General features: G+C 50.5%; 5 protein-coding genes across 5 annotated transcripts; 1 reads left to right on the top strand and 4 right to left on the bottom strand.

Moving 5' to 3' along the window:
- Positions 1 to 865: 865 nt before the first annotated feature.
- NCS54_01468100 (Isochorismatase domain-containing protein) lies at positions 866 to 1,724 on the bottom strand (the record flags this gene model as incomplete). Its single annotated transcript, XM_053159819.1, has 3 exons — positions 866 to 1,489; positions 1,551 to 1,585; positions 1,661 to 1,724. 3 exons carry the CDS (start codon positions 1,722 to 1,724, stop codon positions 866 to 868), a joined length of 723 nt encoding a protein of 240 aa, XP_053015794.1.
- Positions 1,725 to 2,598: 874 nt separating this feature from the next.
- On the top strand, positions 2,599 to 6,220 carry NCS54_01468000 (Hypothetical protein; the record flags this gene model as incomplete). Its single annotated transcript, XM_053159818.1, has 9 exons — positions 2,599 to 2,737; positions 3,457 to 3,772; positions 3,821 to 3,857; positions 3,991 to 4,305; positions 4,361 to 5,206; positions 5,272 to 5,305; positions 5,443 to 5,921; positions 5,979 to 6,116; positions 6,170 to 6,220. 9 exons carry the CDS (start codon positions 2,599 to 2,601, stop codon positions 6,218 to 6,220), a joined length of 2,355 nt encoding a protein of 784 aa, XP_053015793.1.
- A 211-nt stretch (positions 6,221 to 6,431) lies between these two features.
- Positions 6,432 to 7,861, bottom strand: NCS54_01467900 (Hypothetical protein; the record flags this gene model as incomplete). The annotated part of the gene is made up of 6 exons (XM_053159817.1): positions 6,432 to 6,845; positions 6,915 to 6,972; positions 7,028 to 7,416; positions 7,457 to 7,536; positions 7,589 to 7,625; positions 7,745 to 7,861. The coding sequence occupies 6 exons, from the start codon at positions 7,859 to 7,861 to the stop codon at positions 6,432 to 6,434; spliced, it is 1,095 nt and encodes a 364-aa protein (XP_053015792.1).
- Positions 7,862 to 12,503: 4,642 nt separating this feature from the next.
- On the bottom strand, positions 12,504 to 13,331 carry NCS54_01467800 (BZIP domain-containing protein; the record flags this gene model as incomplete). The annotated part of the gene is made up of 1 exon (XM_053159816.1): positions 12,504 to 13,331. One exon carries the CDS (start codon positions 13,329 to 13,331, stop codon positions 12,504 to 12,506), a length of 828 nt encoding a protein of 275 aa, XP_053015791.1.
- Positions 13,332 to 16,712: 3,381 nt separating this feature from the next.
- NCS54_01467700 (uncharacterized protein) lies at positions 16,713 to 21,302 on the bottom strand (the record flags this gene model as incomplete). Its single annotated transcript, XM_053159815.1, has 8 exons — positions 16,713 to 16,952; positions 17,004 to 17,095; positions 17,161 to 17,229; positions 17,282 to 17,778; positions 17,836 to 18,324; positions 18,397 to 18,500; positions 18,576 to 18,736; positions 18,788 to 21,302. The coding sequence occupies 8 exons, from the start codon at positions 21,300 to 21,302 to the stop codon at positions 16,713 to 16,715; spliced, it is 4,167 nt and encodes a 1,388-aa protein (XP_053015790.1).
- Positions 21,303 to 22,028: the final 726 nt, after the last annotated feature.

Raw genomic sequence — 22,028 nt, 5'->3', positions numbered from 1 at the left:
TCATGCAGTGCTACTTTTTCTTGCCGCCTATGACAGATTCTTGTCCTAAACCCATCACTGATCCCTCCAACCATTATTGACGATATATTTATAAACCTGAGAAGAACTCTCATCTCACAAAAATTACCAATCAAGTTCAATCAACACCTGCACTCAGCACCCCTGCGTAATATTCACAACGCAACAAGATAGCAGTGCGGTTAAACTTCGCTAGGCTTGAGCGCCAACCATATTAGGAAATGCAACGCTCGACCGATTATCAACATGCCGCGACAGCAATATAGTTCTAAAAAATAATAGACGTGTTTTTCCGTATTCTTTAGACAGTAAATCATATATTAAAACTACATTTGAATCCAAGAATTAGTTGTGGTCTTGAAAACCTAGGTGCTGATACCCCCCTGGATTGAGGCAAGAACACGCTATCCTAAAGGCAAAGCACGCTGCCAAAGAGCCAACATGTCGAAGAACCGTTCAATTTCACCCCAATAAAGCTTCCCCCCACCTCCAAGATATCATCACTGCTCGAGCTGAGGCTGGAAAACAGACATAAAGCCCCGGACCGATACCACCTCTGATTGAAGGCTTGTAACCTTGGATCCCAAACAGCCTCGTTCCGAGCGTTTCTACTGGAGTAGAGGGAGGAAATAACAACACGACAAGGACGAAAGGTTCAACAGGACATGAGGGAGGAATCTAGAGTCCACACTAAAAGACATTTTTTTTAAATATCATGAATGCTTCCGGCGATCGTTCTAGTAGCGTTAGAGTGTAATAAGTATCTTCCAGCCTCCTACGCCTCTCTAAGCCCATCAGCTTTCCATAAGATATCTGTTGTCGACCATCGCTCCAAATTTCTTCGTTCCTAGTTGAGGCTCTCCTCCCCAGGCTGGATGGTGCCGTTGTTGACGGCTGCCTCGTGGGACCTGGCAACGTATCCCCAGACAGGGAAGTACTTGTCGAGCCAGGGAATCATCTCTTTGGCGCCGGGAGTGTTTCGCCAGTCTCTCATCAGGTCACAAGCAATGGAGAAGAGGCTGACCGTGTGGACACCGGCCTTGGCCATTCGATCGTTAGAGATGTCGCGGACAAGAGGAGAGGTGGTGCCAGAAGCCTCGACGTTGGCCCAGACGGAGTATCCCTCCTCTCGGAGAGAAAGTGCCAGGAAGGTCGTGCAGACATCAGTCGTAATACCGGCCATGATGATTTGAGACTTGTTGGCGGCCTTGACAGTATCTCGGAACTCCTGGTTGTCCCAGGCGTTGACCTCTCCCTGACGCTGCACAAGTGGCGCATCGGGGTGCATCTCAAGGATCTCCTTAGGCAGAGGGCCATTGGGGCCATTCTCGGCGGACGTCGTCAGAATCACGGGCAGATCGAAGACCTTGCCCAGGGCGGCGTGAGCGAGCATCTGGTCGCGGTAGAGCGTCGGGTCAAAGTCCCGAGCCAGGCTGTAGAGGCCAACCTGGAGATCGACGACCAGAAGCAGCTGAAGAGCGTGAGTTTGAGGCTCAAGTTTTGAATCCACATCTCAGAAGCAGCCAACTTACTGCGTCATTCTTGTCCAGTCTTTCAAATACGAACTCTATCTCACCCTGTCAGTCAAGTCCGCCGCCTATCGGCTAACCAGCAAAACTCATATCTATCTGGGTAAACTCACTGTCTTCGCTGGCAGCAACGGCCATAAAGCCAAGGGTCATGGCAAGGAAGGAGAGGAACTTCATGATGGCGAAAATCTGTAATTGTCTTTAGCGCAGGAGGTCGTGGAGAGGGCTGGAATTGAGACTCGGCGTGAGGCGTGATGTGGCCACAACTGTGCCGACCCCCCAATCATTTATATCTTAAGATGCGTATAGACTTTTGGCTACTGCAAGGGACAGAGAGAAAGAAATACAGCGGACTCGGCGGACAGATCCAGACCAAACGTGATGATGAGACGGTCTACGATGCAGCTGCCGTGTAACCCCACAAACGGGAAATGCATGCGATTTCCTGCCACCCGGGAACTTATAATGTGACTTAAAGAGTCATAGTTGGGTTAAATTCGCGTAAGTGGAAGTATAGCAGCAGCTAGCCGTGTAACCCTGCCTCTGGTACTAAGACTTCCTTCTCTTTCGATAAAATATAATAAAACTGGGCTCATGCACGCCGTCGTGTCCTTTTGAATTTGCGTTTAATGACGCGATTTTCGTCTGAGGAAGAACTAGTGAGGATAAGCTTCGGGATATCGGAACCAGTGGAGGCCGCGAGTGTGGTGGGGCAAAACAGCCCGCTTTTCAACGACGCAATCGGGTCGTCATGAGAAGCCTAGTACGAACGATGTCCCTCCCTGCGAACGACCTGTGTCATTAATCACGCCCCGCTTGTCCTTCGTTACCGGCCCATGCCCTCCTCCAGCATCCGAATCCAGTGCATTATTACTTACTTTATTATTATTTTAGCTTTATGTAACGTACTTGATAAGCTTGCGCGACAGACAAGTAAGCATGACACTTAAATTTCCACTTTTTTTTTTTTTTTTTTTTTCCCCTGCAGTCCCTTTCTTACCTCCGACATACTCCTACATCTGCTCCACCACTCGCGACACTTTTGCCTACCATGCTTCGCTCGAACACGCCCGCTTGTGTTCTGACTCCGAAAGCCGTCCCCTATTCTTCCCACTCTTATCTGACAACAGTCTCTAGCAGTGCCCGTGAGGTTTCTCACCAAAACCTGAAATACGCTAATGAAGACAGGGGTAAGAGACCGTTGAAAACTTGACCAGTAGAGGCCGTTGAAGTTTTATTTGGGTTAAATAAGAAATGATTAGTATGAAAAGAATGCATGAAAGCTCGTATTTAATTTTAATTAGGTTTCAGAACATAATAGTCAAACGTTGAGGCGTAAATGCCGGGTTTGTATTTGATAGTTATCGAGCTAGAGTCGGGTTGGCAGGGGCATGAGTGGTGTATATCAAGACAAAAGTGGAACCCCAGAGAAAAAGCAACTATCGCAGGGTAGGCATGATCTTCACGGCCTCAGGAACAACTGCGTTAGTAATCTAACCGTATGCTTTACGTAACTCTGCGGGATGGAATACCCCGCACAAGAGACAACCTCAGACAACAATCAATCAACACACTGCTGTTGCTCATTATCGTTTATCTGATCCTTTATTCTTTTAGCACGCTCAGTGCGACAGGTGGGGGCACCGCGGACCAGCATTGATCCGAAAGCTTCGGCTGCTCATCGGAACCCGTTAGACGACTACAACCGTGTAGGAGAAAATCAATCAATCAATCACCCAAAAAAGAAATTGAACAGAATGAAATGAACTAACTAGTAGAGTAGCTAAATTGCACGCCCCCTTAAATAGATAATTCGGCGCAACTCGTGCCGGTCTTATTCCAAACTATTGGCCTAATTCTAACCACCTCCTCTTTGTTTTCGTCTCTTAACACTAACTCCCTGGTATAGTGGGCGAGTTTGACTGCTACTGCGCCATATGCGGCGTCGCCCTAAACGACCATTCCGAGATCGGGAGCCGCCAGCCGCGCGCTTTGAAGAGACGCCGAGAAATCGTGCGTAGAAGACGCGAGGGACTTCCTCCTCCAGACGACTCAAAAAGTGATGATGAGTCGGACAAGGAGCCTTCTGACGACGAGTCTGAAGATTGGTATGAGGATGAGGAGGATCTGCGCTATGATCCTGACCTAGTCAGCCAGGAGAGTTTGGAATGGCTGGGTGAGGTATCGTGCCTCGGCTTCAATCCAGTCGCTCCTTCAGACGATAGGTGAGCTTGATACAAGTCTACCAATGAGCCAAATGCTAAGGCGATCAGGACTTTCTTTGCTGATGCGGAGCCTTACGATGACTACGTGAGTCTTGTTTCCCGCTGCATGAACCAGGCTGAATCTCAACCATTAGGGTCAATTGATACTTCTTCCGGGTGACGGTGAGTTGACAGTTGACATGCAGACCTCAAACAATAGTTTCTGATATTATTTGAAGACCCAAACCGGCCAGAGCAGAGAGAAGTTGACTGGCAAGTCCTTCCGAGTGAGATACTCTTTTAACCCTACACTAACATCTCTTAGTTATCATGCGAGCGAGCCCAACAGATCGGCCGTACTTCCTTTCTACAATGACTGCTACCTAATGCTCAAGAGAGTCCAGGTTTCCACCAAAGGCCCTCTTTTGGTGGATGGGGATCTGCTTTACAAGGTGATGGCTGGTCTATCGGGGCAATACTCGACCTACCTCGAGATCAACTATGGTCCCGTCTCTGGGAGGGATCAGTTTTGGGAGCCTATTCCAGGCGAGGAGGTGAGGCTGGAACATGTACGGACTGCCAAGATCGATATGCTGACGACGTCACTAGTTCTCTGTCACCAACCCCAACGATGTGAACGACTTCTACGACCACCTGCGCGAGAAGTTGACGTGGGGGAGCTTCCAGCCCTCTCCCGAACCCGAAGCAATTCTCCTAGGGCCTGCTAGTCCAGATGATGACCCCTTCTCCAGGCTATCCAACGAGCTAATTCGCGAGATCGCAAACATAGTACCGTGCGACACGCTCCTGTCTTTGAGAAGCGTCTCGAGGCCCTTCTACCACGATACCCGAAGCAACAGCTTTTGGAAATCGCGCATCGCTATCGATATGCCCTGGCTCTGGGACCTGAGTGCGTCTCTGGAGGCTTTGAACACAGCGTTCGATTACAAGAAGCTGTACGCTTGGCTTGAGGTTGTGACGACGCCCAAGTTTGGAGTGGAAGCTTCTTTTCTGGCCATCGCAAATAGAAGACGTATCTGGCAGTGCTGTGTTGAGATTTTAGACCACTGCCAAGAGGCCGAGAACATGAAGTATGCTATGGAACCGGAATTGGAGATCGTTGAACAGGCTCGTCGACCCATCTTGTTCAAGGTGGCTCCCACTCAAGCGTCGCGACAAGACGGCATCAGCCGGACGTTTTGGCTTCATTCTTGGAAAGAGATGGAGAAGTCTCGATTCGGAAGCTTCCTCTTCGAAAGCTTTTGGAATGACGATGGTCTCCTGTCCGGTTTTGGTGTCGTCTTCGGAAGTAGCCCACGCTTCTTTGGTACTCCAGCTGGAAAGGTGGAGACGGCACGAATAACTGCTGGGGACTGGATAACCGAGATGGAGCTTGTTTTTGGAGAGAGTAGCCAGTCAGAGAACAGGCCAATTACTGGGATTAAGGGCATCAATGTGAGTTTTCCTTGGTCCTGACAGGATGGCATATTATGGGCCTGGAAGAGACTAACCGCCGTCAGCTTCGACTTCGATCAGGGCTCAAATTCCGGCTCGGTAACCAACGACTTAATGTGGATTGCAGAATACTCTGCGTCTCAGAGGGCAAATGTCTAGTCGGCGTTGAGGGACAGACTCGCTCGGTATGTGTTGATCACTTAAGGGCTTGGTGGACTCGGCTCAATGATATTTAGGACGGCGTCATATCGCGAATCGGCATCCTGGAGGCTCCAATCTTCGAGGAGAAACCCCCCTGTTCTGGGGCAACCCCGGTCCTCTGGCACAGAGGCTTCTCTGGGCATTTGTCGCGCCTCCCCTGTGGCAGCGTCGAGACATCAAGATATCTCCCATCTTTCCCCATGGGCAGGATGAAGGATACCCTGAAGACAACCTCAGTCCCTACCAGACGCTCCCATGGGCAAGAAGTCAGGGCGAGTTGGAAAAGCTGGCCCGAATCACAGCCTACACGCCTCGAAACCCCACCGATGCGACCAGGCCCATTCTTGAGCTCAGGGCTGAATTTGTGAAAAGGTACTGGGAGCCTAAGCGATACGTTGGCCACGGAGGATATTGGCCCGAAGATGAAATGACCCATCTGGACTTGAATGGCGCATATGGGGAGAGGATCGTCGAGATTGGAGTATCCAAGTCCGGGACTTTGAAAGGACTCATGGTTTGTGCTGGACTTGCTGCAAAGCTTGAGATGGAGTTGACTAATTCGGACTTGTAGTTGAAAACAAACAGAGAGAGGTTCGCAATCTTTGGTCAAGGGGAACCAGGACCAGAGAACTGGACAACGGTTCAGGTCCCAGATGGAGACTTTATCAACGGCATCGCAGCAACGTTTGATACTGATACCAACACTGGCGTAAGTTCAGGCTCATACTCTGTTACTACGCCCGTCACTGACTCTGTTTCTAGGTTAAGGGGCCTATGTCTTCTGTCGTTATGCTTCACGAGCCTCTGCAATAGAACTATGCCCTGGGCTTGCCTTCTAACAGGATACGCTGAGGATCTCGGTGGTTTATCTCTAATCTAGGTCATCATGCCTGGCTGATAAGTCTTCCTTCAAGCTTGGTTTTAGCCTGGCATCTGAAAAGAACAAGAGTTATCAATGCCCATCAAATCATTTCTACCAATTTTTATCTATTTTACAATTACTCATTACTTGATATCCCTTGTATCAATAACCTGCCCGCCGAGACTCGGTCCACGTCATGCCTTTATGCACAGCAATCGAGTCCAACGGTATCGCCTCCGGACCAACATCCTTTGCGTAGACTGTCCTCTCCACCACGGTACTTTGCTCGTTGATATAAGACTCGGGCCACAGGACGGGCTCCTCGGCCGAGTCGTTGTCGTACAGTCTCTTGAATGGTCCGTCTTTTGTCTGAACCTTGTTCTTGTTGGTTGACTTTGATCCTGTGCCACCGATTGTGACAAGGCCAGATGTGTTTTCTTGTTCTTTCGAGGATTCGCCGATGAAGCGACCGAAGAGGAGGTGTAGAACGGGCCGCATAGTCGGAAGGCTTGCACATAGTAGTCCGATCGTAGGTTCGACTGTCGTCCATATCCAGCAGGGTCCGATGAGTTCTGGCTGGCGTTAGCGGGACATGGCAAGAATGGGGTTGATATAGGTTTGCTCTCGAGTAAAGTCTGCGTCAACTCCAGCATTGACGAGGTCAATGACAACCTTAGGGCGAATACAGCTGATCACGACGACGCTATCACTAGTCAGCACATAGACAGTCTTGCTTGAAGAGCCAAGTGTAGATCTACATCCCTCCAAGGAGAAATATCCCAATAATGGCAAACTTTTGCGACCGGCGAACCTGCAGCTTCGAGACCTCGTAGACAGGAAGACAGAGAATCAAGGCGTCCGTAATAATGTTGGGAATCGAGTTGCCCAGAAAGAACTGGTTCTTATCCAAGCAGTGCCCCCCTTCCATGAACGGATGCCATGTCTTGTGGACGGGCACACACTGGAAGATGGAAACGAAGACCACGGCTACCCACCAGGCAAAGGTGATGGCGCCGAGGACGTAGCCGCCGAATTTCATGAACCGGGTCGGGAAGACGCGGTAGTACATCAAGAGGATGGCTGCTTTGATGGTGCAGAGGGCGGTGCCGTATGTAAATTCGCCGATGAAGAGGCACTGAAGATCCGTCTTAGATGTAGCGTTAGTGCAGGGAGAAGGGATCACTCACCAGCATTGATCGTCCAAAGATGTCTGGATACTCCATCACGACCACGGCCAAGTGCCTCCCGACACCGCCATAATGAACAGCTAGCGTCTTGATCAGTAAATCCTCCTCGAGATGATGTTGCAGAGCACTCACCACAGATGCCGAGAATCGCCACAGACCAAAGCAGAGGCTTTCAAAGGTTAGCGACAGACAAGGTGAAGGTGTTGTTGAGTGTACAAGCGATATCAAGATCAACCAGTCATCGATGCCAATACGCATTCGTTTCCTCCACCTCGCCCAAAATCTTACACCCACAATGACCGTCGCGACGGGAATCATGGCGGCGCAAACGCCCACCAGCGTCGCCCCTTCATCGTACTCCAAGAACTCGGGCGGGAAATCGGAGGGATCAGGCGTTGCCGTCATGGCAGCTGCGAAAAAGAGTCTTTGTAACGATGCAAAGTAAGCTCCCAAAAACACGTCGACCAAGACATTGGAAGAGCCTCAAATGTCCTACTGTACCAATTACCACTGGTAATGGCCCCAATACCACTTTTTGCGGCCCGTGTACCTTCTCCTTTCGGTTTTTTTTTTTTTTTTTTGGCTTCGGGTCGGAATACAAGAATATTTGGTCCCGGTATGGGCTCAAGGAGACAAGGACACAATTTGAGAAATGTATGGATATATTAGTGATTGGTGCCTTTTCGATTTAAGCCGCCGGGCGTAATGAATAAATAAATAAAAATAAATAAATAAATAAGATACAATGAGTGAGCTCCGTCGGGGATCAGTATTGACCATCGATGTTTATCTCGGAAGAAGTATGATGCACGCCAGGCCGCATGGGAATCCAGGGTGGTGAAATGGTTGACCCAGCGACCCATATCTCCTTGAGTGCGTTAAGGCTACAAACCTGTCACTGCATTCGGACCGGTTGATCCGATTCGATTGCATAACATGATATATATTACTAAGAACGCACAACAATATGCGATTTGACCGGCTGTTTTTTATGACGCAACCGGTACGGGTTGTAGCCTTAACGCACTCAAGGAGATTGGCCGTGCTGTAGAAGTCGTTGTTGACGGTCGCTTCCTCCACCGCTCACATCTCTCATCGCCCTTAAACACGGTTGGTAGGAATAACACGAGGGCATTATCCTCCCATGCGATTTGGTCCACCTATTGGATAAGTAGGCATATTAGTAAGGGAAACATAGCCAAGAGTATCAAGGGTTCATACCTGGTTATCAGGGGTTGGCACAACCCTGATTTCCCTGATTGATCCTTCATTTGGTAGTCTGCAAGCTCCTTATAGATGCCACAGTTAGGACGGGCTGTGCCTGTAGCACCGTGGCCGTGCTGACGAAGAGAGAGGAAGAGGTCAGGCGATGAGAAGAGGTTATCCACAAAGACGTGATATGTCAATTGTGGTAGTAGGTTCATGAGGGCCATGACGACGCTCTGAGTCGAGTTCAATGCGATGACTTTATCCCCGTCGTCTGTGAGGACGTGGATAACTTCTTCAACCTTATCAGCCTCGCTAGCTTCCCTCTCTCGGCTGGCTGTTCCACTTCTTCCTCCTCGGCGGCGGCGGCCGCCGCCGCCTCTCCCTCTTTGAGATACCGACTTCTTCCTCTTTGGACGTTCAACGCCAACAGGACCGTGTTCTGCACCGGGCTGGTGCCAAATCCACCGTAAAAAGATACCTAACTGGGCCACAGCCCATACCTTGAAGCCTGTATCAGTAGGCTTGCCGGGCACGTATGTGACCTCTGAATTCCTCCCTGTATAGCGGATCATGCCCTCATCTACAGCGAGATGAGAGCCCGGTTAACAGAGCTGCGTTGTGGCATATTGTATGTGTTTAGACCACGGTTGTGCGCATTGAAAGACCTCAGGGAAGCTCTCATCGTCAGTAAATTTGGTATAATCGAAGGGGCGAAGGTGACGATGAAGGAGTTGAAACCGGCCATATGTCATGAATTTGATGATAGATTGTTCAAGACGTTGCTCCCCCGGCTTGGGAGTCTTCCAACGGTCTTCAATCGCAATTTCCTTATTGATTCCTATATAAATTAGAATCCCAAGCCAGATATATACTTCTACGGCGCATGTAGGCTTCCAGCTTTGCAGCTGTGGCCGGTCTTTCAATTCATGGTTCCGTGTCAGACAATTGGTTCACTGGGATCATTGATGGCACCAGTCAATGTATGAGAATTATCTATAGAAGAAAAGAAATCGAACAGCCATGAGTTCGGGCACAGCTATTTAAGTTCATGTCGTTAGGATTATGCGACAGGCCAGATGTGAAACCGGATAGTTACATCCGGTCACACGAATGTTATGCGACAAGGAGCGATCAGGAGCGACGGCTTGAATCGCTAACGCTCCCAACGCTCCCAGCGCTCCCTAAGAACACCACGAAGTGTATAGCACACACTCATTTGCACTTCCCTATGTAACAGCTACCTCAGCTATCAATACAACTTGGTTACACTCAATACCCTTGAGCACATTACCAGACGTGACTTGCACCCCCTTGCTCAGACTACGCCTCTACACTCCTGCCAACATAAACCAGCACGGCCGGTTTATCCCTTGGGAAACGCATGATCGTCACAGTGATAATACCTCTCTATTTATATAGTTCCTAAAACCCGTGGAACAAATCCCTCCTAAATATTAATCAAACGAAGTAGAGAAGTAGGAAAAGTAAGAGATAATTAGATAGTGACTAGGGGTAAATGAAACCGTGATGCGCTGGTGATAAAAGAAGCACCAAAGAAGTGAAGTCGAAAGAGTCCCCTCGGTCTAGCTGGAAAAGACGAAAGATATGTGTGGCTATAAAAGGCCTACCAAGGGCCGGGCCGTTAGCTCTGGGTTGGGTGAGCGGCCCAGAGCGGTTTTATGAAGATCCTATAGAGACGGGTAGATTGATTCGACGGCCGAATCGATGAGATGAAGGGGCGGTCGTATTAGCAGATGATTAACCGGGTCAAGGCCAGCTCACGAGAACCCAATATGGTTGCGATTAGTGAGGTGCATGCGGAAACGGGTGGGGATTGTGTTGGAGTTTCGGGACTGGCACGTGCATATGCGCACGCGCGCCATCGCGAAGGCCGGGCAAGACCCGAGCGAACCTTGTATATTGCCTCCGTAACCGAGGACTAGAGGCTGCTGTACCCGCTGGAACCGGTCAAAGCTAAGAGTCATGTTGTAAGAGGAGGAGGCTGAAGCCGATTGTTCCCAGAGGTCAGGCTGACTAGAGAAGTTTGTTGTTCGGCCGTCGCTGGAGTTGTCCGTTTGCTTAGCCTCGTTTGGGCAGGGGAGGCAGAGGGAGACTAGGAGGCGGGCCGGGACAAGGAGGGAGTTTCGAAGGTCGCTGAGTAGGCATATTGATTATAGTGCGTGCCGCTTGACTAGATTAGAATAGTTATCAAGAGAGCCAAGTACAATTAGCTAACTCCGTGACGGTTGGTAGTGTTGAGTATCGACTAGTTTTAAGTAGTCGGGATAGTAGTAGTATAAGAGAGTTGAGTGACGCGAGATATATTGCAAGGAAGCATAAGCGGGAAAGAGGCGATAGTGAGTGCCTAAATAATTTCTTAAATGAGTTAATAGTAGAACGGGCTGATTGACCGATGATGTCATGCTCTCATAGCTTTTGCGTCTCCCAGCGTCCCAGGCGTGAGCTACTATCTCTCTGAAACATAGCGTAAACCTTCGTTTTCTCGCGCTTTGGCCTCCTTCATCTGCTCCTTCTAATGTAATCCACGGGAACTCGACGCAGCCCCTAACTTTAGCCGCCCTCATTACTTTATCACATTCAGAATGCGCGGTCGACAACACTCAATGATTTCTTAGCGAAAATAGCTGCTATTTTCAAATCGAAATGAGAATTGACTAAAAATGCTCTCTTCAACTAACGTACTTGATAAGCGAGCGCCGCAAACAAGCGAGAGCCGCATTAGGATTTATACCTTAAATCGAGGTTTTCTAGGGATTGATTGAGAGCTCATAGATGACTTTCATATGATTTATACGATGCTTTTGGTGGTAATGTGTCGCAGGCCAGGTATGAACTCAAAGAGCCTCAGGAACAGGGACCCAATAGGGCCATGGGTAGCCGGCGACTGATGGGTGTGCTCCCATCTCAACCAACCAAGCCAAGTAACTTGATTGATGGACACACTGAATGGTAGCAGCAATGCGGCCGCACGGGTTAGGGTAGCATTCAAAGTCCTTGAGATCATGTAGTCAGCGATCAATGCGCAACAGTTCAGGCTCTGTAACCCCCCGCGAGATCCGACTAGTCCTATGCTAGCGCGGTGATCAAACTTGGGTGCATCCCCTACTTCATTGACGCCAGGGTCCAATTCTCATCCGGATAGCCAACCGTTGAGGGGGCCGAAGGCCAATGAAGCCGAAGTGGCAAGTCGGGGGCCAGGCATGCTAGACGGTGGACGTCGAGGACGTAATAAAAAGAAGAGACGCCTTTGCCACTGAGCCAAACCCATTGTGATTATCCTTTGTTTCTTTGATGCGGCCCGCTTAGCTTGCACCCCCCGAGAAATTTCCCGCCCCTGCTTGCAGCTTGTACTACGCAAGTCCTCCTCCGAGATGCCCAGCACATGGGGTCCGAGCCACACTTGTGTAACACTCAAAGCCATTCTCGTCACACTGGCCTAATGCAACACTATCACATGTCGAGACATCATATCAGCCGCTTTTCGTTAGTCAACCGCGTCAAGAACGAACGCTAGCTACCCACGGGAACCGGACCCAGGACGGCGCGGTGACAAAGGCAGGGGCCCTGGAAAATGAGATCGAGATGACTTCTCTGTGGTGCAGACCTCGAGATAAATAAGTCTAAAAGGAAATAGGAACATTCTGTGGCTGACAAGCCGGTCAAGTCCCCGTCCCCAAGTCCCCAAACAATAGCACTACACAAGCTTTCAGATAACGCGTCCACCCTGGAGGTCCCTACGATGGCATCTTATCATCCTTGCCATTCTCGTCCCGTTTCAATCCCATCTTCATCCTTGCTTGGGTCGCACCGGGTGCTACTACCGTCGGTATGAGGCCTCTCGCTGCGACTTCTCTTCGCATGCTTGTACATATCGACTAGACTCATGGACGAGGTAGTTCTGAATGAGGGTACAATTGCATCCCGAGTGCTGTAGAAGTTGCATCTTAAGCTTATACACCTCGAATGTCAGGTCGGCCACGCAGGTGGAAAGATCGCGGTGGAGACGCTCCAGGTCCTGCTGGCTTGACTCAAGTTTCAGCTGTTCTTCCCTCTGCTTGACACGGAGCTTGTTGGATGCGATTCGGTTTCGTTCCTGGATTCTTTTAATGCGATTGTTGCCATGTTGCACTGGATGAGCGCCGTTGCCCCTGGCATTTCTCGTGCGGCGAAAAGTTGAATGGTTTGTCTTGTTCGTTGCTTGTGAATTGAAGTCTCTGCCACCCAGCGGAGTTCTTCCGGTGGATTTGCGAGACATAAGATCGTCAGAGGAGCAATTTTGCTTTCGATTTGGTTTCTTTGGCGTCGAGGGTGAGTGCCAATGGCCCTGGACAGGAGGTGATTCCTTAGGAATCCTATGCTCAGACACCGAAAACAGGGGCGTATCCGCTATGACAGGATCGAGGCCGTTCCACGAATTCATATCATCGGTCTCGTGGCTGATATTATGCCAACGGACTGTCGAGTTGGTGTTATAGTGATAGAAGAAGCCATCGAGTAGAGGACCAGTCTGCGTATAAACGCCGTCTGACGTGCTACTCTTGCCTTCTGATGTACCAAACGGGACTAGCTGGTTTGACGACCACCATTGCTCCCATAGAAGAGATTCGGGGATGTAGGATGTCCCAAAGGTTAAGTCGTCTCCCATGTCTCTCGGCTCACCTAAGCCTCTGTCGTCCGTGAGATAAAGAGAGATCACAGGGTATATCTCTATACAAGAAGTTCAGCTGATGGCCAAAGCAGCGGGGGAAGAGCTAGAGGGAGACCCTAACCATCTAGAACCGTCTTGAATGCCCGTTGGGCTATTTCTGTGCTAGTGATGGTGATTTCGAGCAGGTGAACAACCGCGCACTGGAAGCTCGGGATGACTAGGGGTAAAAAGAAGCTACTGTGCTGACGCTCATACAAGTCGCTGCGAACGAAATGACCTGCAATATGTTAACAGAACTCGAAAATAGGACGTGGAACGACCGACAAGGAAGCTCGTTCAATTTCCCAGACCGATCAGATCTCGACGAGTGGCGGGAAGGGAAAAGCCAAATTTAAGGATGTGAAAACGCATGGATAAGAAACCATCTCGGTATCATTGAAACCCTAGGTTCGGAAGAAATTCCCCGGAAAATGTGGCCCGGCTTCAAAGCCAAGATCCTTGATCTAGCATCCGGTTTAGAGGCCACATAGCCTGACTCACGACTTGCTAGGAGGGACGGCGCGGGACGGATGGCGCTAGGATGGTACCTGGGCGCACATTTCATTCTCGCTAGTCCAGAAAAGAGATAGTTAAGGGGACTAGGGAATCAGTGAGACTAGCACAGGACCCAGCCTTTTAGTGTTGAAGGCCGTGCGAGAGTCTGGAAACCCGCCCAATAGGCAGCCAAGGTTGATGTCTGTGGCCTCCAACTGCGGAATTGAACAAGAGTACTCCGTAGTGGAGGTTTATTCAAGATGATTCGGCATACTTCGTAGTCCATGGGCTCAATGTGCAAACACCTCTAGGATAAGACGGCGAGATAGGACAAGAGGAAACAACGGCGATAGTCAGTCTACCTATTTTGTTTATCGGATGTCACGTATTCCTACAACCAGTGTTTGTTTGAGAAACATACTGGTTCGCCAGATCAGGTGCTGCCTCGCACAGCTCATCAAAGGTGTGACAGAGGCTGCGAGCAAAGGATCTTATTTGATGTTGTTCTGGGATAGACCATTCTGCCAAGGGAAATCTTAGCCCTTGCACCGAGTAGCTCACATTTTCCAGTAATTATCGGCTCCACTGCCTTCAACGTGCCCCTTCGCGGGCATGGGCAAAGCAAGTCGCTCTGCATACCTGTGTACACGGTTTACACCCAGGAAACCGCCCTAGGGCGACTCGCCCGGTGGGCCCACTGGGTGGGCCCACTTTCAAGTCTACCCACCGGGTATCCGATATTGGACGCCACGATCTACGATTACCATCCCTTTATACCATGCGGCTCAACAGGGCTCCTTTTGGCGGTGAATTTGGCACCAACCTGGTCCCAGAATATGGGCGTACCTGCTTGAAACAGCCCTTATCAACCGCTATCTGTAGCTTTGAGGGCAGCCCAAGTGGAAGCGATACACAAGCACAAGCTCAAGTGACGGCAACGCGTCATCGACAACCTTTTTTTGTCCTTCCATATCGCCAGTCAGTCAAGGCAGAGGTCTCGGCCTGGAGATGAATTCACGCCGATTGAACAGCATAAATAGGTCTCTAGAGGGAAAAATTAGGAGTAGATTGTTTGTGGGGGAACATGCCTTCTTTCGCCGTCCAGGGGGTACACGGGCCCAGTGGGCCCACTTAAAAGATCGCCCAACGCCAAGCCCATCGTGTCTGAAGATTGACCTTAAAGTTGTACGTGGTACGTTGTGATTCTCGAGTGGGCCAGTTCTGCTTATCGGGATCCTGTCACGGGAGTTATCTGATTGGTTTCCACTGTGCATGTGATTCCAGGAGCTGACATTCATCCCTCTCATTCTTACCAACGCCGGGTACCCTTTTCCCACCTGCAACATCATGACAGCTCACATTCAACCCGCGATTTCTCGCGCCAAAAAAAAAAAAAAAAAAAAAAAAAAAAAAAAACTATCACCAAACTGACTTTTGCAATCGATACAGCATGCGTAAGTGGCCAGAAAAAAGTCTTCAGCTGGCTCTTCAGGACCACGAAAATGGGATGTCACAGAATGCAGCAGCTGCTAACCGGCATGCGGCTTGGAGAAGACGTTAACCAGACTAATCCCCTCAATTGTGGTAAGCCTCCCAAAGGTACCTTGTCCCAGTGTTATGATACTAGCAAGGTTCTCAGTTTATCGCTGCGATAAGACCTTATCTGTTATGCTCTTATGATAAGTGGACATGAGGGCTCAGCGAAGAGGGAGGCTTACACACAGTCGAGGGGATATTTGACATGTCCATCGCCATTTCTGTGGCTTCTAGTATATTCTCGGATTTCGAGGGTTGTCAATGCGAGAATTTAAAAACAGCGCTCGGCGATACGACCGCCGCCGCAAAGGACACTCAGGAGATGTCAAATTCCCAATGCAATTTTTGTTCCCAATGTTTACAACTGCGACATTCACATGCCCGCAAAACACCACTTGCATTTGGATGGCACCATCTCCCTTCAACTGTAATTGTGGTAAGTCTCTACTACCTACATTGCCCCACACTATCCCGATCCTCACGAGAGTGCATGAGGGGAACATGCGAGTCAAGTCAATAGACTCATGAGACGCCAAGTCTTAAGGATCTCGAATCGCATGTCTTGGCGTTCGATTCGATGCGAATAACGATTCTCGGGGATCGAACCATCCTCAGGGATCGGGCCATCCACAGGGATCGACCGAACTTCCATCGATTGGGCCGGATGAGCCACGTGAGCCACGCGAGCCACGTGATTCGTCGGAAACGTTTCGGAGCCCCTGTGACGAGTTGCTCGAGGTCCTCTCCTTGGGCGGGTGGCCTCCTTCTCAGCCCTGCCTTGAGAGTCGACATCGTCGTCCCCGTACACGAAGCGCCATTGTCGCACGACAGAGGATCTAGCCGTTAGCGGACGACTTTCTTCAATGGGGTTCTCCTGCCGACGCCAAGTGCGTCGCTGGCGACGTACCATTCACGGATTTTGACCATGTGAATCGTTCCATCTCCATCTGCTATTCCAAATTTTGGCCCAGGATCGGCTTGACTCTTTGGCGTTAGCTTGCATATGTTGATTGTACTGTTCCCTCTGCACTAAGCCCTCAACTCTGAGGGTGGGCTCGGGTGAAGTCAATGCTGATCTTTCCGGCGACATGAACCTCAAGACATGCCAATCCTAGCTCATATATAATGTTGCTTATCTCAGGTCGGTAGATTAAGAGATATGTGAAGTTCCCTGCTGGTTTTGGTGATACTTTGAGTCTTCCTCTACAACGGAGCAGAGCCTTGCACGTGGATCCGTCGCACTCGTCCAGAGCATCAATAAGGATAAATCCTTATCAGAATGGTCATCTCGGAGCATATCTCACTCTCTCATCCCAGCCTCTCTACAAGCCCAGCCTCCTTGACAAGTTGGTAAAAAGCTCCTTTCTGTTGCATCAGCGCCGAAGGTGTGTCAAACTCAACAGCCTCGCCCTTTTCAAGAACCACGATGCGGTCTGAGTCAATAACGGTGTTGATCCGATGCGCAATTGTGATGACGGTCCGGTTGCTGAAGATGTTCTCTCGAAGTGTCTCCTGGAGATGCATGTCGGTTTGGGTATCTACGGCAGCCTGTAATCCCAAGTTAGCTTGTGTGCTGGGCGATTCTTCGTCGCTGCTTACAGTCGCTTCGTCCAGCACAAGGATGGTCGACGGCTTGAGCATGGCGCGGGCCAATGATACGAGCTGTTTCTGGCCCTGGCTGAGATTGGATCCTAACAACTGTTAGCATCAGTGGAATCTATCTGCCTCGAAGAAGTAGCAGTAGCGCAAGTATTACCTCCTTCGTAGATCTTGGTATCCAATCCACCAGCCATGCTGGAGACATGTTCTTTGAGTCGTGCAAGCCCTTGTCTCTCAGTTAACATGTAGATCGGAGAAGGGAAGCAGATAGGCCATACCAAGAGCAGTCCAAAGCTCTGTGTCGTCATGTTCCTCTCCGGGGTCAAGATTCTCCCGGACAGTCCCTTGAAACAACGCAGGATCTTGGGGGATGACGGTGAGTCGCTTCCGCAGATCCAAGAGGCCGATAGTCGAGATATCAACATCGTCGACGTGAATGCTTCCAGCCGACGGCTCAATGATTCTGAATAGTGCCAGGGCTAGTGAACTCTTCCCAGCACCAGTGCGGCCCACCACGCCAATCTTCTCGCCGGGCTTAAAAGTAAGGTTGAGGTTCCGTAGAACCAAGCCCAGCTCAGGTCGATAACGCGTGCTGTAGTCAACAAAATCCACAGAACCTCTAGCGGGCCAGCTGATCCCAGGGCGGTGGTGAGGTATAACATCTGGCGCCTCGCTAGGGAGATGGGTATACTCTAGCACATGCTCGACTGAGACGATGTTTGTCTCGACCTCCCCAGTAGCTCGGACAAGAGAGCTGAAAGACTGAGTGATTTGTCTATGATAGAGTCAGTATGGAAAATAAACCCAGTTGGGACCTTGAGATGAAACCGACAGGGCATAAGATATCATCAAACCAACCATGCCTGCAGACAAGTGTTTGCCTAGGGACAACTGAGCAAGTGCAAGTCCGGTGGCAGAGAGAATAATGATCGACCCAATGAACTCCAAACGGATTCCAAGCCACCGATTCGCAGTGATAGAAGGGACATAGGCCTTCATGTTCGCATCCAACCGTTTTTCACTCTCAAGCGAGAACCGTTCCTGCTGAGAATATGCTCTGATAGTCGTGAGGCCGCCAAGGGACTCTTGGAAATGGGCGAATACTGGACTGCGACTAACTCCGTCGAGGCGCTTTAACTCTCGCTTTGCCCCCAGGTAGTACCGTTGCATGTAGCTGTACAAGAACACAAGAGGGATGGCCAGGATGATGAAGGCGGGCGTTCCAGAAGAGATGACGGCGAGGCTGAATATGGCTTTGACTGTGTTGATGAAGAGGGTGTTGAACTGGCGAGGCAGAGACTGGTCAATGCGGTAAATGTCGCTGAAAAGTATTGTTAGTATCTGAGAACTCCAGCTTCATGGACGAATAACGGCATGGTGGGTTGGCTCTCACCTGGAAAATCGATTGAGGATTTGACCTGTTGGAGTTGTCTCGAAGAAGGTCATTGGCGCTCTCAAGATAGCAGTGATCATGCTTTCATGAAGTTTGCGAGAGGCCTATACCACCGAAGAGTATCAGCCACTGCCCCAAAGACAACCGTGGTACCACTGAAACGTAAGATAATTACTTACCTTGACCGAACACCACAACCACAATGTCGACGACTGCAAAATCACCAAACCAGCTGAACCAAGCCCAAAGGCGACATATATGCCAAGATACTTCTTGACGTCGACATCAGGGTTTGGATCATCATTAGCCTCAGACCACTGCTTCAGCCAAACATTTCCTCCTGGTAATTGTCAGCCATCACTCGTCATGATAAACAGACTCTAGGACTTACCAATCTCGGCGACTTGAGCGCCTACCAGTGTGACAGCGTACAAGGACACGGCCCATAGACTGCTTGCCTTGGCGTATTCGCCGTAGACCTTCCACTTGACGCTTCCCTGCTGGGTGAATTCCTTGTGACGTTTGGGCTTGTTCATGGCGGCTTCAACATCGAGAATTTTCCTCCCAGCATCGGCGCTCCCGGGAGTGTTCGCACGACTCTCGACGGCGGAATCATGTCCTGTGGGTTTGGATGTTTTGTCCTTACTGGGTTCCTGTTGCCCATTGACGGTGCCCTCTCCAGCACCGGGTCTCGCAGTAGTCGACTCCTGGGTTTTGTCAGCTTGACCAATGAGGCTAGCAAAATCTCTTCCCCTGATGACGAGCTGATCGTATGTTCCTTGCCCCGAGATCTTTCCCTCGCGAATCAGAACGATCGAGTTAGCCTCCAACAAAACTGGCGTCGAGTTCGTTGCCAAAATTCTGGTCCTGTCCTTGAGAAGACCCCCCCGCCCGAAAACCTCTTCAATCAAATGCCTTCCGACATGCTGGTCCACCGCCGAAAGACAGTCATCCAGCAGATAGATATCCGCTCTGGCGTAGACAGCCCTAGCCAAGGTCAAACGCGCCTTCTGCCCCCCACTCAACGTGATGCCCTTGTCGCCAACCTCGGTCTGGTCTCCGTTTGGTAGTTGAGCGAGATCATCTACCAAGGCACATGCCTTGACCGTCTCGACGTAAAAGTCAGGGTCCCACGGCTTGCCGAAGGTGATGTTGTCTCTCACGCTCGCGTTCAGCACCCACGGCTGTTGTGCGACGTAGGCAACTGAGCCGCGAAGAGTGACGGAGCCGGTGGTTTTGTAGAGATCTCCGAGGAGGGCGTGGAGGATGGAGGACTTTCCGGCTCCGACACGGCCGACAAGACAGACTAGCTCTCCTTTGTGGGCGGACAGGGTGATTTCTTCGAGTGCTGTTCCGGTTTCGTGCAGGCTCCATTTGAAGGTTGCGGTCTGAATACTGACAGATTCTTCACCTGATGCTGTGACAGCCTCTTCGTGAATGACCGCATCTGCCTGGAGCTCATCCGCAGTGAAGAAGGCCACCAGTCGGCTCACAGCAACGCTAGCTTCAGTAACAGAAGAAATCGCCGCAGGAAGGATCGTCAGGGGCGAAGTTAACAGTTGAAACAAGGCAATAGCAGGAAAGACGATCTCGGTCGTCAATGGCTTCCTTTGGACTAGAACCCTCACTGCAAAGGCCGAGCAAGCCACCAAGAACGGAGTCACCGAGCCAACGAAACTGGACACAGCCTGTAGAGCACCAGTCTTTCGCAGAGTAACAAGTTCCCTATCGTTGCGAATACGCCCGATTCGGTTTGCAAATGCAGCGCCCCAAGCGAAAAGCTTGATGGATTTCATGTTGGCGATGACCTCGGCCGTGAGCTTCGACCTCGCATCTTTGTTTTTCATCTGCTGCTTTTGTAGAACCTTCAACGACTTGGTGATGCTCCCATTGATAGGAATCGTGACGATCATCAGCACGACGCCGGCGAACATGCTGTACCCCAAGAGACCGTAAAGGGAGACTGTGCATAGAACGATCTGCAGTGGCGCTGACCAGAGATGTTGGCTGAACTGCGTGACATCTTGGAGGCGCTGGCTGTCCACGGCCATGAGGTTGACAATGTCACCGGTTGATTTCGTGCCACTGGCCTCGTTCGAGAGTCTGAGTGATTTCCTGTAAATTGTCGAGACGAGCGAGGACTTCAATTTGATTCCAGTCTGTGATAGGCGCTGGAAGCATTGGTGAAGACACAGGCTCTGTCCTACTGAGACAAAGAACATGCTCAAGGCGATGGCAGCACCGAGGGTGAAAGGCTGAGGCTGAGGCTGCTGACTTCGATATGAATCCACGAATGAGATGAAGAACCGCAGGAGTTGTGGCTGCAGGATTGCAAGAATGTCTGCAACAGCCTTAAACAAAGCACTCTGAGCATACGCTGCTCCAAAACCACGGAACAACGCAACCCACAAAGACGGCTTCTCCTTACACGCTTGCTCGTGAGCCCAGGCGCTTTGGAAGGTGTCGGCAGCGGCTCGGGCAGTATCTTGCTTGGCTAGGTCCCAAAGGTCGTCTTCGGTGATGTACTGCTTGTAGCCATGCCTCATCATCGGGGTCATCCAGTTAAAGGTAAGGGTTGAGATGATGGTTGCACGCTCGCTTGGGCACTCGTTTTCACTGCTTTCCAGTGGCTGATAGACCGCTTGTCTAGGGAGTGTCCAAGTGAGCAGGAATTGGATGCAGACGAGCCCGAAACTGATGCAAATAACGATGAAAACAGAAAGGTCTTGTTCGTACACGCGTCGGGTAACTGATGAGTGCAGTTGTGCGCCAGAAGCAAGCAACAGCAGCAGCCAGTACGAAGCAACAAATGCTCCCACGCTACGGGAGCGTGCCTTTTCAAGGTATTGAAGGAAGCTGATGATGAGCAGAGAGGCGATGAGGGCCGTAGATGCCAATATTCTCATATCATTGACCCAGACATGAGGATGTCTAGCCGTTTGAACGGCGACTTGCGCAACCGTAAGGGAGAGTATAGCAACAGTGATAGGCTGGGTTCGTCAGAGAGTGTCGGTAAAACGCTTAATTGACTCATGTGGGAGAAAGGAGACCCATTGCTTACCAACTTCGCCCAGAACCGCCAGTCTGTCCGAATCGCCTCCTCATTCTTTCTCCTGGATAGCCACCATAGCGTGGGCACTCCGCCAACAATGCCAAAGGCAGAAACGAAAAGTCTCAAGGAGCTCAGAAAACAGGGAGTCAAGTCATTCCGGCCGGGGTTCAGCGGCCCCCAGCCTTCAGAATCGCAATAGAGCAGCCTGCCTGAAGCTGTAGTGACTTTGGTGAGATAATTCTCGCCCTCATGATGAAAGCTGTTCAGTGTGGACGCAGATACCGGCTCGATTACGATTTGATGGGGTATCATCGTACGACGAAGACATTCGTGCGCTCTGAGTGTAAGATCGGCTCAGTGCGGATGGTGCGAGGCAGAAAGGGGAATGACGCGGTCGGAGACTCGGAGATAGTGTGGTTGGTTAGTTAGCGAATCACATCGCCTGTAATGACGCGTGGGCGTTGGCGGAGAGTGGTGGCAGAAAGCAAGAGACTGCGCCTGGGTCTTCGTGTGGGGCTGTGCGGTGGCCGTATTTGCGATCAGAACGGGATCGGAGCCGTCCGCCCGGCCGGCACACCCA

The sequence above is a fragment of the Fusarium falciforme genome, chromosome 13 (assembly GCF_026873545.1).
Source record: "Fusarium falciforme chromosome 13, complete sequence".
Classification (NCBI taxonomy): Eukaryota; Fungi; Ascomycota; class Sordariomycetes; order Hypocreales; family Nectriaceae; genus Fusarium; species Fusarium falciforme.
The sequence above is the reverse complement of the archived record's forward strand: the minus strand, read 5'-3'. Positions and strand labels throughout refer to the sequence as shown.